General features: G+C 37.1%; 1 protein-coding gene across 4 annotated transcripts in view; it reads left to right on the top strand.

Annotated features, from left to right (window-relative positions):
- The window catches only part of KIAA0825 (KIAA0825 ortholog), a 240,843-nt gene extending 224,853 nt beyond the window's left edge, over positions 1–15,990 (top strand). For 2 of the 4 annotated variants that reach the window (XM_065655929.1, XM_065655927.1), the window contains exon 21: positions 13,391–15,990. In XM_065655929.1, coding sequence (XP_065512001.1) covers positions 13,391–13,514 — 124 coding nt within the window. In that variant the 3' untranslated portion in view covers positions 13,515–15,990. The remainder of the gene's footprint in view (positions 1–13,390) is intronic. The other 2 variants (XM_065655928.1, XM_065655931.1) reach the window with 2 other exon arrangements.
- Positions 15,991–17,004: the final 1,014 nt, after the last annotated feature.

The following is a 17,004-nucleotide window of genomic DNA, read 5'->3' as shown; positions in this document are numbered from 1 at the left end:
CATACCAAATCAATATTAGATCTGTTCTGCTCAGATGATTTATCATATTATATTCATGTTTGGTTTTTTTTTTTTTTCATTTTGTACCACAAGGTTTTGGGTATTGCAACACTAACAAATTAATGAAAAATAATTTAATAGGCTAATTCCTTTAATATTTATATTAAGTAGAGGAAAATTCCTCAATCACTGCTTGCATTAGTAAAGCCAATATTTTAAATAAAATTATTCTACTGGTTAAATTTGAAAACTAGAGCCTCATACTCTTTAGAACAGTATTTGCACAGTGGTATTTAACTTTCCAAAGAATGGAGGAGTGGAAAAAAGCTACAGTAAATATGAGGTATATTAAGATGTTTTCATCATGAACTATTTCTGTTTAATCAACCCCTATTTAACAACTCTTCTAAATATGTATGTTGAAATATCGTAAACACTACTTACAGTTAAAAGATTTCCAGGGTTGTGGTTTTAAAAAAAAAAAAAAAAAATTGCAGTGTACACGTTAAGTAAATTCATTTGCAAGTACACATGTTGAGTAAATTCATTAATCAACATTATTTTAAAATGTATTTAATACACAGCTTCATGAAGTTAACTTTTTTAGATGCTTTCCTCAAGATCAGTTTTACATTCCAGAGTTCAGCACCCTTTTCTGTAGTCACCAGTCTTCGTAATTGATCAAAACTAGATGAAATTTGCCTTTGTTTATTCAACTTTTTCCAGTCAACAACAGGTTAAGGAGTGGATGTGAGCTGAGCAGAGAGAGCAAAACTGTCTGCCAATTTATTCCGGAGACCTATGGGGGAATTTCCTCAGCTCTCACCTTGGTTGCAAGATCTTGGTCTGCATGTCTGATTTCCAATATTTTCAGTCCTCTTTTCACTTACCTTTCTTCTTGTGGTTTTCCCATTTCTGGATGTAAATATTAGTTACACTGATATAGGCAATATTATTCTGCATGGAGTCAACTGGGGAAAATTATGAGTTTTTCAGTTCCCAAACATAAACATATATTCGTTTATTTATTCATTTATTTAATTTGCAATACAACAGTGAAAGAACTAAATGACTAACATTGAAAGACGCTGTGGCACGGATCCTGTTTATGTATCTTCATCTCCTCCTCTGTATCTGTCTATTCACCTGTTCATTAGTCTGAAATTGATTTTGTAGGCTATGTAGATTCTTATCTACAGATTATTTTATTCTTCTTTGGGATGGTATCTCTGCATCAATTGGTTGTTGCATTTTCAGTCTGGCCCTGGTGATCCTCTGGGAGATTGAGACAGGGTTATCCAACTAGTTACTAAAAAGTTTTGAAAATAAAATAAGAAGCAGCTGCTAGGCTTCCAGGCTTGTTGAATTCCATTTTTTTGTATCTAACAATGGAAACCAGCCAATTTATCCCAGGTTTTCCAGCTCTTATTTTGCTTTATTTTTGGAATATTCTTTCCAGATCTCTACCATTAGAAAATTCATCCTGACTCAGTATTAGCCATTAATGGTCATGCCGTTTAGTGCACAGTTTCCATAAAAATGTGCTTTCAAAAATGTGCTTCAGAGCTGAAAAAATTATCATAGATTTTATTATTCTAGACATCTGTTTTCTATATGACAAGATATACAGGCTCTACTCACATGCTGTGCAGCATTGGAGGGACAACATTTACTGTGCAAGTGCCAGACAAGGAAATGAATTACTGACGTGCAGTACAAATATCTGATTTTGGCCAGTTTACTTCAGCATTTCAGCTATCAAAAAAGTTATAATCACTTTGATTTTTCTACACAGGGATAGACCTCCATGGATAAAGTGATGTAAAGGCAATGTCTTTCCTTTTCTCAGGGTACAGGTGACTTCTGTGAAGGAGTTAGATATTCCTACAGGCTCATCCAAAGCCTTGGGAAGTTAATCATAGAATCATAGAATAGTTTGGGTTGGCAGGACCTCCCCAGCTCCCCCAGTGCCACCCCTGCCATGAGCAGGGACATCTTCACCAGCTCAGGTTGCTCAGAGCCCCGTCCAGCCTGGCCTGGGATGTCTCCAGGGATGGTTCATCCACCACCTCTCTGGCCAACCTGGGACAGGCTCTCACCACCCTCAGGGCCAACGATTCCTCCTCATGTCTGGCCTGAATCTCCCTCCTTTAGTTTAAAACCATCACCCGTTGTCCTGTCACAACAGGCCCCGCTCAAAAGTCTGTCCCCATCTTTCTCATGGACCCCTTTTAAGCACTGAAAGGCCGCACTAAGGTCTCCCCGAAGCTTCTGTTCTCCAGCTGAACACCCCAGCTCTCTCAGCCTGTCCTCCCAGCAGAGCTGTTCCAGCCTCGGATCATTCCTGTGGCTCCTCTGGCCCCTCTCCAGCAGGTCCATGTGTGTCCTGTGCTGAGGACCCAGAGCTGGACACAGGACACATCCAGGGAGGTTTAATTAACTAGTAGGAGCATTTGATACATGGCAGAGAACTGTGACAACTGCCCTCTGAATGAGGGAATTTTCCTCTAATGAAACTGTGAGCTGAGCAGGAGGTCAGGACACCCAGGGAACCCCGTCTCCCACACCACCAAGCATGGGACACTTTTGTCATCAACTACACCTTCCCAAGGAGCCCTACAGAAAAGCATATAGTCATACCAGTAAATACACCTGCCGGGAGGGAAATAGGTATATTCCAGTGGCAGCTGGATTATATTGAAACATACAGAATCATTTTGGTTGGAAGAGACCCTCAGGATCATCGAGTCCCACCATAACCTAACTCAAGCACTGCCCCATGTCCTGAGAACCTCATCTCCGCCTGTCCAACCCCTCCAGGGATGGTGACTCCACCACTGCCCTGGGCAGCCTGTTCCAATGCCCCCCAGCCCTTTGGGGAAGAAATTGTTCCCAAGATCCAACCTCAACCTCCCCTGGCACAACTTGAGGCCGTTTCCTCTGGTCCTGGCGCTTGTTCCTTGGGAGCAGAGCCCGACCCCCCTGGCTCCAAGCTCCTTTCAGGCAGTTCAGAGATCAGAAGGTCTCCCCTCAGCTCCTGTTCTCCAGGCTGAACCCCCCAGGTCCCTCAGCCGCTCCCATCACACTTGTGCTCCAGCCCCTCACCAGCTCCGTTCCCTCCTCTGAACTCGCTCCAGCACCTCAAGGCCTTTCTTGGCGTGAGGGGCCCAAAACTGACCTCAGGATTCGAGGTGCGGCCTTGATAATTACTTTGCTTCTCTATGGTATTGGGATTATATTCCCTTTCACGCAATTTTTCTTGTGTAACATCTTGTGATATTCTGTGTTGGATTGTTGTCAGCATTTTCCATAAGGTGCTCTCTACTTTTCAGATCATGTATAAATGTACTATATTCAAAGATTATTCAAATTGCAAGCTGAAGGTTTAGAACGTGTAAAATGCCAGAACTGTTATCTGAGCAATTTAAAGCTTGCCCTCATCAGTGCAGGTATGATCTCCTTCACTTGAGCTGGTACCACACAAACGTAACTGCTCCGCTTGCAGAACGGGGAGCGTCTCACTCAGTGCTGTCACTGCCATTTGTCTACAACTCTCTGTAATGCCACTTAGAAATATCCTGCGATTCCATCTTCAGTTACATGAATGTGTCGTAGACGCAGCTGCAGCATGCAAGCGGAGGGACAACTATGCCATATGGGACAGCGCTAATGACGGGGCTAATGTTTGCTTTGGTAAGGCGGCCCACTCGGATTTCTGGAGGTGTGAAGGAGACGTGCTGGTTGTGTGACATCTGGGGCAGCTCCACAGGGTACGGTGAAATACGGTGAAATGAGGAGAGGCTGAGTGGGCTGGGACTGCTCAGCCTGGAGAAGAGAAAGCTCAGGGTGATGTTATTGATGGGTGCAAACACCTGATGGAGTAAAGATGATAATCTCTTCTCACTGGTGCCCAATGGCAGGACCAGGGGCGATGGGTACAACAGGAATGCAGGAAATTCTGTCAAGTGATAGGACAAGAGGAAATGGCCTCAAGGTGTGCCAGGGGAGGTTTAGATTGGATATTAGGAAAAAATTCTTCCCGGAAGGGGTTGTGAAGCATTGGAACAGGCTGCCCAGGGCAGTGGTGGAATCACCATCCCTGGAGGGGTTCAAAAGGTGTTTAGATGAGGTTCTTAGGGACATAGGTTAGTGCCAGAGTTAGATTATGGCTGGACTTGATGATCCTGAGGGTCTCTTCTAACTGAAATGATTCCATGATTCTAAGAGTAAGGAAAAACTTATTTTACTCCAAGGGTGATCAAATTCTGGGCCAGGTTGCCTGAAGAGGTCAGAGAGTCTCTGTCCTTGGACATACTCCAATTCCAGCAGGACATGGCCATGGTGAACCTCCTCTAGATGAACACCAACCTTAGGTGCCTAAAATGCCCCAGGATGGGACATGCCTGGTCCTAATGGGAGACTGGGGGATTCTGGCCAGGCAGGAATGGCTTTTTCTTTGGTATGAGTATAAAAGGACATAAGATTTCTCAGCAGCCCATCATTTCCTCAAAGTGAGTAAAACCTTTCGGTGGTACTAAAAGTCAGCTTCTTGGCTCCCCTACTTGTTCTGCTTAGATTGCATTTTTTTTTCTGTTATGAACTGAGTAGAATTCTTCTAAAAGAAAGAAATTTTTTTTTTTTTTAAATCAATGCACTAAGAAAAATAGAGGATTGTATTACTCCCATAATAATCTGTGTTTTCAAAATATTCCTCTCTCTATGCTGTCATAGTAGCCCCTTCTTAACAAATGGAGTAAGTATCTTGTTGACAAAATATGAATTTTTTATATTCCTAAGCCACAAAGCTGTCAAATTATCAAATATAATTTCTCAGCAGATATATCTTGTGTTTGTATTTACGGAACATACATATGCCAGAGTAACCACATTTGAAAGCTTAATCCTTTAAAGTATTTAGGTTGGGTTTTCAACATTCATTATGGAAAGCCTTTGTAAATTGAAATAAAAAGGGGAGGGGTGAAGAGAGGGAACAAGTAGTGTATGATCTGAAGAGCAGGATATTTTTAGTAGATGCATTTTTGGTTCCTAAGCTCTACCACGTAATCATGTGCAGGTAAAACTTACATTCACTGAAGGGAAATGTTGCCAGCACTGTGATCATAAGATACTTCCTTCTGTGAATTTGAGCCTCTTGATGTTCTTGAAAAAATACATTTATTAATGCTCAAAATCATTATATTAATTTTATATTATTACCAAGTTATTCGAAATTATTGAAAACGTGAAATTCTTTGAATATTCACCTCCATCCACTTAGCTTAGACATAGTATTGTTGATCCCCTTCTTCTATAACATCTGTCCTCTTGAATGCCTGCATTATTACTCCCTTACTTGCATAAGTATATGTATATATATATATATAGGTATGCTATATGCATATACATTTGAAATGTATGCATTTGCACAATCAAGCATACAGTGTTCTTAATTCAGAGAGTCATGAGAAATGTCAATCGTGCACTAGAGGTTTTGGGGATAGTCTGGAGAAGAAATAAAAGCAGGGGAACAGGATAAAATCTGCAGGCAACAAGCACATGTGATCTTAGCACGATTATTTATGTGAGAATTATTTATGACAATTATTTATGAGAAATTATCCTTCATGAGTAAACTTTGCTTAAGATCCTAAGCAGTTGGACTAAGAGAGAATGCGTTTTGGTCCAAATCTGAGTAAGGCACAAGTCCAGCAATCTGTAGCTGGATATTGTTATTAGGGTTTGGGGTTTTTTTTGTTTAACTTATTTATGAAGCAACAGCTAAAAAACCAAAATGCTTTGTTTTAAACATGAAATACTTCACACATGCTTGGTTTCTGGAAAAGTTGAAAATATCAGTTTTGGGTGAAAAAAGAAAATACCTTATGAAATATTTTTTAAAATCCATATTGAAATATTATTTTGAATAAAAACACTATTTATTATAAAACATTGGAACCAAATGCTTCCACATTGGATTTAAATTTATAAGGCTCACCTTAATTAAAATTATTTGACAATGAACAGGTCATTTAAAATCTGCCCTGTTATTCAAGATCCTTCAGCCAAAATTTTTCAACAGTTAGGATTAAAAAAAAAAGTATTTATGCAAATGCAAATGCAAAGGATAGAGCGGCAGACACCTTCCCTAACTTTCCAACTCAGGGAATATGCCAGCATTCACTTCACCTCACAAAAGAGGAATATTAGTGGATTAGATCAGTGTGGAGCAAAACTTTTCAATTTCTCTCTTTCGTATCCCTTTCTTACTTTAGGATTTATGCACAATAAAATCCTAATTTGCTCTAGGGAGTAAATATCTAAGTGCCTGAAACTTCTGGTTTCATTTCACACTAGTTGTGCTAGTCACTCTCAAAAGTGTATAATTACTCTTCTGTTAATTGTTCAGTACATTCCTTTTTCTCTATCAGTCTATATTGTTATCATTAATTAATTCATGTCATATATACACATATATGCCTACACATATATGTGTCTTCTCACCCAAGTTGGAAGCACTTATCAAACCATTACTAAGGGCATCTTTCCATTTTTTGACACACTAACTACGACATCAACTTTATTGCAATGTAAATGGTGTTGGACCTAGAGAAGTAGTATATGAGTTGTGTATAAGACAAGAAATCTCATAAATCTGAAAATAGAATTTAAAAAAATTCTGCTGCTGCAGAAACCTAACAAACTGGAATGTCTTCAGAATACAATATGGTGACAGCTTCAACCAAGCTCTGTCAGTATAAGCCTAATTCAAATGTCCATTATTTAAAGCTATGCAGTTAAAAAAGAGTTGCAAGAATGCACTGAAAAATGGAAATTTAACTTTTTTTTTTTTTTAAAGAACCAAATGAAATGCTGAGGATATAGAACTTTCCAATTTTCTGCTGGTTTAGAATTATGAATGAAAAAGGTTAAATTAAAAAAAAAAGACCTAAGAGAAAGCATCATCCCATTACAAGATGTTCTTGCTGTCTGCAACTTGGTGTCTGTGAGTCTTCACTGTTTTTCGAAGATGTGGGACAGCAAACACCAATAATGGGGGAGGGGAGCTGGGTAAATACAATCTCTCCTTTCTTATTACAGCTGGAAAGCTGCTAAAATTTTTACTGTGTGCCTTTGGCTGCCCTTGACAACATCCTTTGTAGCCATGTTCTCGCCCTGGAAAAGGGTCTTTCATCATTTTATTCCAACACTTGTGAAATTTCTATTTCAGTTCAAAACTTCTTAAGTATCCTTCAAATGTCTTAACTTCATAGCTGGGACAGGTTAACCTCTGAGTCAGAGCTCTGTTCTCTTCTCATGACACACTTTCTGAAATGTTTCCCATGTATGGATTTCTTCACTACTTCAAAATCCTGACTCTTCTTTTGGTCGCTCTCTAGAAGTGGGAGCGTAACTCTGTTGATCTCATATAGCTGCATCTTCCTTTAGTTTCTTTCCCTCACTGCCATTCTTCTGGCATACAGATAATTAAAAGCATAAATATTAATTCTGATGGCATCTTCCTCTATATCCTCTAAGAAATAAATGAATTCATTTAGCTGTTTGGGAAAATTCTGGGAGATTTTTAATGTTTAATTGTGTATATGTAAGAAAGAAGAATTTAGCAAAATTGTGTAGAAATTTTCAGGTTTGATTTTTTTCTGATGAAGGACACTGATTTTCACATAGATTTTTCCTGAATGCAATATGACTTTCCATCACAGGGGTATATTGTTTATTTTGGATGGAGAAAGAGATGTGAATTGTTTTGCATTAGGTAGACAGAGCAATGTTGTCCCAGTTGGTGTGATTTCAGTGTGAATATCACTACCAGAATCTTCACATGCATCACATTGCTCCTCTGGGTCTTGCTCAGCAGTGCAGCAGTTGTGTACATGTGTCCACTCCTTCTCTTTTTTTATGTCCTATGGAGGGTATGTGTTCAGTAGAAGAATTCAAGAGAGATTAAGAATCTGAAAAAATTGCTAGACAAATGACTGAAGCGAAGTAGATGTCTTTTGAACTGTTAACATTTAAGGAGTCTAAATGTCAGTCACAGTCTTAACAAAAAAAATGAATCAAATTCAATCTGATTAACCTACCAGGGACTTCCCTTTTAATTCAATATTACCATTAAAAAATAATAAAGCATTGCCCAACATAGAAACATGATTTTTCAGGACTTGAGATTATGGACAAACACTGGATTTAGTGGGCTGTCTAACATTGATGTAAAATGCATTTCATGGTCTATGATTTCTCATGATACAGAAAGTGTGTTTGTAATACAACTGAAATATGAAGTGAAACTTACAGAGATGTATATTCTATTACTTTAAAATGGCAAACAACATACCAGCTGCTGAGATTTCTTGTCTCATGGTGAAGTATAACATGCTAGACATTGATAAAACAATCGTTTCACTGCCTGCAAGAGCTTAATCCACAGTTGTGTCTCTCATGCACTTCAGGAAGCAAAAAAGTAATTGATTAAAATGTTCCATGAGCTGGCAGCAAGATATTGTATTTTATTTAACTGCATGATTTCTCTGCCCATTGCAGCTTGGTGTAGAGAACACTACTGACTTTCTTGGCAGTATTCTAATACAGTTAAATGTGTAAGTTTATTTCAGAATAAAATAAACACGTACATATAAATTTAAATTTATAATATATACCCTACATGAATATGCTGCAGCTGGCAGTGTGTCTGAGGGTGAAGTCCCTTGCAGAATATCTGCACCCATTAAACAATGGGATGAATTCCATCTCAATTTCACAAAATTGCATCAATTAGTTGTTTATGCACAAACTATTGCTTTCTTTTGCCTCCTTCAGTTTACAGTGTTATTTTTAAATAAATGCATTTAGACAGAAGTTGGAAAACTACAGCAAAACAATTTATTGAAGAAATTGAAGGTGAATATGTAGAAAATATTTTAATGTAAATTACAAGAAATTACTCTTAAATCACACAAAGATAAAAGGGAATGTAAGTTAAGTTTAAGCAACTTTTTTGTGGGTTTTTTTTCCTCATTCTTGCCTCTTACATAGTACTTGACAGAAGACCCTCTCTCCTTGTGCTCACTGTTTGTATCAAAATTCCTCTTGAAAACAGTGTGTCTGTAAAGCTTTCCAGTGGTAATTCACCACATTAAAAATAGATAAGCTTAAGAGCTTGCGGTGCTTGAAGTCTGAATATTTACCCATGTTACGATGTTTGAATGGCACTGTCTACATATGATTTACTAATAGATGTGAATTATGTCATCTTCTTAGCTCAGTGTCAAACCCATTACTGGTTTTTGATATAGAGCAATTATTAAATATTTCTATTCTTCAATATGGAAATGCATATTTTCAGCTATCAGTTAATGCTTCATCATTTCCCAACTCTTCCATACAAGCAGACAAGAGATATTCGCTTTTCCACAGGAAATAACAATGGTGTCATTGGTTTCCTTTCTGTTTTACCCCTTCTGTAGAGTTACATGTGATGTAATATTTTTCAAGACTTTAAGAAATTCAATAGATATCAAAATACTACATAAGCACTATTAGCAACAAATAAAATACCACTAGAAAATTCTGTAAACTATTCACTTTTTAGACATTGTTTTGTATAAGCTTAAGGAAAGGGCATAGTTAGTCTTTCAAATAATATTAATAAGGAAATTTTTCACAGTTCAAAATACATTTGAGTTGAAAAGCCTCCTTATGTTTTATTTCAATTTTGTTCATGTTTATTCTTGCTTTTAATTTTTTACATATTTTTTACCCTATAATCTCCACACACTGTTTTAACTAATGACCTGTAATAAACAAACTTAGTAACTCATTAAAGAGTATCTATTAAACTTAATGAAATTTCTTAAAATGTGGCAATCTGCTACAGGTAAAATCTGTGTCACTTTTGGTAATCCTCCATACATACTACTGTATGTGGTTTATTTCTGATTTAATATAGTACTGCTTTGGTATCAACAGCATGTACTTCCTTTTGATCTCTAACAAGCACCTAAATGTAACATATAGTCCCTATTATGGTTTTTAAAAAGTGTCGTCATAGGAATATTTCCACAATTTACGACATAAATGCAATATTGCAACGGAAAATCAAAGCAGCAAAGCGTATCACCACGTGTTAAATTCCACCCTGCTAAAACATCCAGCGTCCCTTTTAACAGATGCACACAAAAAGATTTGTCTCTGCATTTTTGCAAACATATTTACTGTTACTTTACCTTTTATAATTTGGTATAGTGAAGACACCACAGTATCACAAAACACAGCCCTCTATACCCATTTATATAAATGGATATATTGATATTAATTATAAGGATAGTACATGGATCCATTGCGATGGGTTTTTTTTCCTTTCTTTAGCCACATGCAACATGGAAAGGAACGACATTCAGAGAAAAGTTTTTAGGCAATTTGCACACAATATGTCTTCTGCATTATTTGAGATTTCAGGGAATTTTGAAAACAGATTTCAAATGTTTAATTCTTTAAGTACACAAGTAGTATTGGCCTGAAAACTTGCAATGCTAGCCTGAAGATTACAAAAGTGATGACATTTTTTAGTGATATGATAGTGATATGATGGATTGGTCCAAATAATTCCAGTGCCCTTTCAAAATGCTGATTTTATTCATTCTTCTGAGATATAGCCAGACTAAAATAAAATATATAGCACCCATGTATTTGGAAAATTTCTCTAAGAGCTATGTTACTAATAACTTGAATTAACAGAGGTGTGCAGGTTGGCTGTTCCACTGACGAATCTTGCATTTTGAAAGTAATTCATGATGGTAATTTCATTCACATCCACATTACTTGAACTGGCTAGTTGGATTTGTACCAATTACTATTGCCAAAACAATTGTCACACATTTTAGATATGCCAGTAAAAACATGTTCCATTTTGGACAAATTTTTGAATAGTAATGTTGACTCTTATTCCACTTGAACACAACCAAGCGGTTTCTCATCCTGTTGAGAACAGCAAAGATACATTCTCACCTTCTTGCTTTCTGTCCAATAGTCTTTTTAAAAGACTTTATGGTCCCCAGACTTCAAACATGAGAGTGGAAAAATTTCTAAATTAGATGAGGGACCAGGTGTTTGTCAAGCTCATTTCATAGTTCTTTAATTCATGGATACTGTTAAGCGAATGCATAGAAGGCATTTTAATCCTCATTGGACCTGCTTAAATGCTTTAAAAATAGCCTGCTTTTTGATAAAATGATAATGTAATGTATTAGTAATAACTTGTTATAAAGTGAACAGTAAAGAATGTCCAAACTGGATGACATTGAAGATTTTTACCAACACTAACGTTTAAAGATTCAATGAAATGTGCTGACAAGTATGAAGTCACTATCTTTAAAAGGAATCTGCTGATTTATTGTTAAGCTTCCATTAGCCAAGACTGCTAGATTTCCGTGTTATACCTCCAGCAATAACTGTTTTGAATGTATTGCGTTTAGCATTTCCAGTTGTCGTCCTTCTGAGCAAACAGCTCCTCTACTTAAAAATATGCAACAAATCAAATTAATTAAAAATGAATCAATTTGACTGGTAAAGTGGTGTTTTGGAATGGCTCTGAGGACCATAAATTCAAATTAAGGCTTGCACAACTTCTTCCTATGTTTGAAAATGCACATTAGCAAAAGGAAGAAGGGAAACCAGTTACCCTGTTTAACAGCGTTCACCTGGGATGCTTGCAAAAGTAACTGTGCTGAGGGCTCATACAGCCAGGTTTTAGAAACATATCAGAAACCAGAGAATGAAGCAGACAGACACAATAGCAATTAATTGCACCTAATGTTAATATTCAGATTAGGTTAACTATGACAGTAGTATGGAGTAATAGGAGGTTAATTATTGCAAAACTTTGATCATAGACATGCAGTGTTTATAATTTTATTCATAGTACGCTTTGCTTGTTCTGATGCTTCTTCACTCCAGGCAGTAATACGGGTTGTCAGATTCAGGTTTTAAGGTAAAGGCATGATGGATATATGCTAATTTATACGTTCATTGAATATATTTTTCCTAACTGTGTTTTAACAATCAGATTGTACTACAGAGCACTTGTTCATTTTCTGGTTTTTGTAAGCTTTTAAATACAGTTACAAAAAGTGCACACCATGTTTTATTGCCAGTAATGATGGTCCTCCTTTTTTTGCAAATAAATACGATGGAAGCAATATACTCTTCCCACCATTCTGCTTTATATTTGATTTATTCACCAATCTAAACTTGTATATGGCTTCTGGTTTTTGCAGTCTGAAGGAGAACCTAATGTGTGGGGACAGGATTAAAGTATTGCTCCTGACATCAGTTTCCTAAAAGCAGCCTTTGTTCTGCTGCTTCTCTGCATGTCTCCTACTTTACAGGATCATCCTATGGCTCATTTATAATCTACTGGATTTAATACTTGAAAATATGATTTCTGTGTTCAGCATTCACGCTTTACCTTTTGTCTTCAGCTGGTCTGAACTGGGAGCCTACACTGTATTATCTACTTAGAACAGAAAGAGATTAATATTAGAGGGATATCAAACTCTTAAATATCCACGAATTTGTAAAAGAGATAGACCCACATTACTGAGCATTATCTAGGCATAATTAGAGTGATACAAAGTTTAGCTGACTATGTATCAGCACTATTTCTGCATTTATTATCCTGATTTTCTGCAAGGCAATACTGTGTGACTCTTAAGGTTTTATATTTAATTAACTACAAAAAAAAAGCAAAATCATCTTCATATTCTTTTACTTTTTCACTTTTTCCATTTTAATGGTATTAGGACTTTATCCTAAACTGGAACTGAGTATTCACATGGAGAAAGGGAAGAATCTGGTGGGTTTTGGTGTGATAGTTATACCTGATGGTTAAAGAAACAAAGCCAGTCAGTTTTGTGGTATTTTGTAATACAGTATTCTCACTGCAAGAGAATGATGACCATTCACATTAAATATTTGGGCTAGATGTCGAGTGGTGTTTGACTTTTCACTGCAGACTTACAGCGTTGAGAATGTGTGCTCGACTTCCAAAATGTGTGTTGGCTTTTCCAGTTTTCCTCTGATAGGCTCACAAGGCTTCCACCTCTACCAACATGTGTGTCATAAAGCAGAAAAAGAAAGTACTATCACAACAAATATAAGTAAGATTTTGTGGTAGTTTTGACAATTTGTGGCCATGCCAGTTGTGTGGGGCAAGATTTTTGGAGGTTGTATTTTGGGTGATTCAGTAATCTCAACAAGTGTACCCCACAATTTTGAGGGGTAATGAATTGATAGTAAAGAGTTTTGTAGTGACTTCCTTGTTCTAAAGACTGGTTTAAAACACATTAAAAATTAATAAAAATTATTTTTCTTTCAGGTGGGAGATGAAAGAAGGTGCAGATATTGAAGATGAAGAGAAAGTTATGGTGGAACACTTAAAAAATATTTACTTGACACAGAGCACTCCTACTTCAGAGGATAAGAAAGAAGAATTAACCTGATATGCTTCGGGTAGCACCTTTTTCTGAATTCAACATGATTAGCTTAATGGCCTAGTTATAACTGACAGGACTAGAAAGCTCAGGAATATATATATTGAGCAGGAGTTTTAAACTAAATAATGTTCCTCTGTTACTGTCTAGTCACCCCATCCAGGCAGCAATTGTTCACACATGCATAAGGCAAGCAAAAATATATTAAAATGTCAGTGTCACAAAACAAGGCAGGTGTATCTTGATACTGCGGAGGCATAAACTTGAATGACAAACCCAGAACTCCTTTAAAAATGTAAAACTCGCTCTGAAAATAATGCAACTTTGGACACGTGCTAAGCAAACACCCATGCTATGGTTCCGTCTACCATTTAGACCACAGTTGATGTCGCTCAAGGACCTTTTCTCTCCCTTAACACTTGTGTTCTAGTTGGTCCTGCCATTAAATCAGCCAAAATTTATGAAAAAGTGCAGGTATTGGCCACAGGTCTGCAGTGCTGTGAGTTGCTCTGGGATGAGCACACTTGGCTGTTACTCCCAAGCAAAGCTGCATCAGCTTCATGGCCCTTGCAAATCCTGACTTAGCATCCGGTGTGTGTTATGGCTTAAAAGACACATTATAGAGAAACTTATTAGCAGCATTTAAAGTTTTGAGATCCATCTTTTTATGCATCTTTTTATTTAAAAGAATTATCCGCAGGCAGCGCTCAAAGGACTATCTTAATAGTGAACTGAGAAAATTATAAAGAATGCAACATTTATTTCTGATAAACACAGTACAATTTGATCTTCAGAGTAAGCCCTCTCTGATATTCAGATTTTCCAAATATTAAATGTTTTTCTTTTAAGTAAAATTCATTCCCCAAAGGCTAAAAACAGCTGAGTTAGGTGGCTATTGTGACAATAATTTTTATACACAAGGTGTGGTTAATATTTCCGTAGCTCTGCAGAAATTATCCATGACTTTTCTGTTTGTTTCTTGCACTGGAGGTCCAAGGGAACGATCAATGAAGGGCCCTGGCCAGGTTCAGGCTGCAGTCTGAGCTGCAGCTGCACCTGTTCCCACGACATCTCACAGATGCTACTATGGACATAATTCAGGCATGTTTTTTTCCTAAAAACTTCAGCAGCAGCATGAGAAACCATATCACTAATGCTGCTGTAAGGCCTAACCTGAAATGCAGTTTTTCCTCCTCTTTATTGCTCCTTTTTTTTTTTAATCATGTATATACAATAGCAGACCATTTAAAATGAAAATGGGGACTGGCCCATCTTACATCTCCAAAGATGTTGTTACAACGCTGCATCAACAAAAGGGCTCTGAGGCACTGGTACTTCAAAAATGCTAAAAATATTATTTAAAGAATAAACCAGACTTTTTCCTCTGCTGCTGATAGAGCCATTTCAGATCATAAAGAAGTGATGAAGTGTAAAAAATTTTTCTTTGCTTTCTATTTCACCTTTGAAGATTAACTGTGGTCTTAAGACCAAAAACATGGCTACAGGGATTGCCTATGACAGCAGGTACGGTGTTGTGAAAAATAAGGCACACATGCTCCAAGCCACACTAATAAAGTGTTAGTGAATGTGGAAGCTGGAGTTTAGAATATTCTTTCCTATTTTATCAAAATCTATTGTACATAAGTAGCTTTTTGCATAGTCACCTAAAGTGAATTTGTACTCTATGCAGTGAAACTGGCTGAAATACTTTTTGTGAAAAAGCTCCACTTCTGGGAAACACTTATTCTGAATAGGATGAACTTTGTGAGTGACATAGGCGAACCCAGAGTAACAACCCTCGCTCTGAATGTCCTTATGGGGAGTTATTCCAAACTGGTTGTTATCCTTTAAATTCACAACATACCTGGTTCTGGAATAAGCTGTAAACAGTCATGTTAAAAATAAATTTTTAAAAAAAAGAAATTCTTTATGCCCCTTCCTCCCTTCTCTCCCTGCCAAATTAATTCAGCAGTAATCCACTGGGTAGCACTAGGAAAATTTTGTCTTTCTTAGCAGGAGTATATTTATAATCTTCACGAACGTGGACCTGACAAGACAGAAGAACGAGCCTGAACCTGAATAAAAGCTGAACCTTTGCACAATATTTGATTTGGATGTTTTTCTTATCCAAACCTCTTTCTATATATACATCTTTTAGAGTATCTGTGTGTTTGGAACTGAACTTGTTCTTCAGTCGTTACTGAGAAATAGCAGAGCTTGGTTTGTTGGAAATCTAGTGATTCTATTAACTGACCTTCGGGGTATAAAAACCCATCATCTTGGCAACATCACTTACGCTGAATAGGTACTTTTGCAACATTCACATTTGTTCACTAAAATTACAGTAATAATAAGAGTTGTATAAGAATGCTAAATAACATACCATTAATTAATCAAGACTGCTTACTTTAAACTTAAACCCTTAATTGAAGAAGAATGAAAGACATCTGAAAGAACTGATCATTTTTACATTGTAAGGTGTGTAAAATTAGGACTAAAATTAGTATAACAGATTGCTGCTTTCTTTGGCTTTTCTTAATAAAACAGTAGTTCTATATTCTTTAAAAAGTTCTGCTGATTCTAAAATGGACTTGGGATTAATTTCATTTTGGAGAGTGATGGGTTCATAAAGCTGCAATGTTTTGCTTTTGTATTTTATGTCCTGGCTCTTTGTCACTCCTTGTTGATCCAAGAGTGTCTCATATTTACGTGTTTCCTCAGTAAATGAGGGCAACAGGAGCCCAATTTGATTCCTTAAGTGTGGGACCCGAGCTGCACAGCCACTGCAATCTGAGCACATTAACTGCTCCTGGAAAGGTTGTCAGAAATAAGAATTAAAGTCTGTTGTGTACAACAGACCTTTCTGAATGCGAAAAAGCTGTCCTCGTGGCTCAGCCGAGTCAGCTTAAAGGGAAATTATTATATGAATTGGATCAGATAGCACAAACTAGGTAACTGTGCAGTATCATTAATGCTTACACCTAATTCTCCTTTAACATTTTATTATGTTTAGCTCTTTTTATGAAACAGGCTTAAATGGGAAACTTCATGGCATGGAATATCTCTAATTACATTTGTTTATTATCCAGTTCGGAGTACTCCAAATCTTAATATCTTGCTACTTTTGAAAAGCAGCTAATAAAATTAGAAGCTGGGCAAAACTGAGCTAGCATTAATAGTAATGAAACTGGAGAAGGACAGGAGAGAGAGAATTTTGGGAAAAGACAGGCATTAAGACATAGCCCTGCCTTTTAGTGACTGCTGTCCTGATGAACAGTGTCCCGTAGGTCGCGCTTTATTTTAGGAAAGGGTTTTTGGAGAGGCCACAGGCAACAAAGCTATTTGTTCTAGAAATTCACGCTGCAGCAAATGGATGTTCCCCAATTCATCTCTACATCCTCATAGCAGTGCTAGGCAGGCATGAAGCTGCTTCTTCCAATTAGCTTCCTCTAACAGAAATATTCCATTTCCCTCTCAACCAGGAGGTCTTCACAAAATA

This window comes from Caloenas nicobarica, chromosome Z (assembly GCF_036013445.1).
Source record: "Caloenas nicobarica isolate bCalNic1 chromosome Z, bCalNic1.hap1, whole genome shotgun sequence".
In the NCBI taxonomy this organism is placed as follows: domain Eukaryota; kingdom Metazoa; phylum Chordata; class Aves; order Columbiformes; family Columbidae; genus Caloenas; species Caloenas nicobarica.
This window is presented reverse-complemented; position numbering and strand designations above follow the sequence as displayed.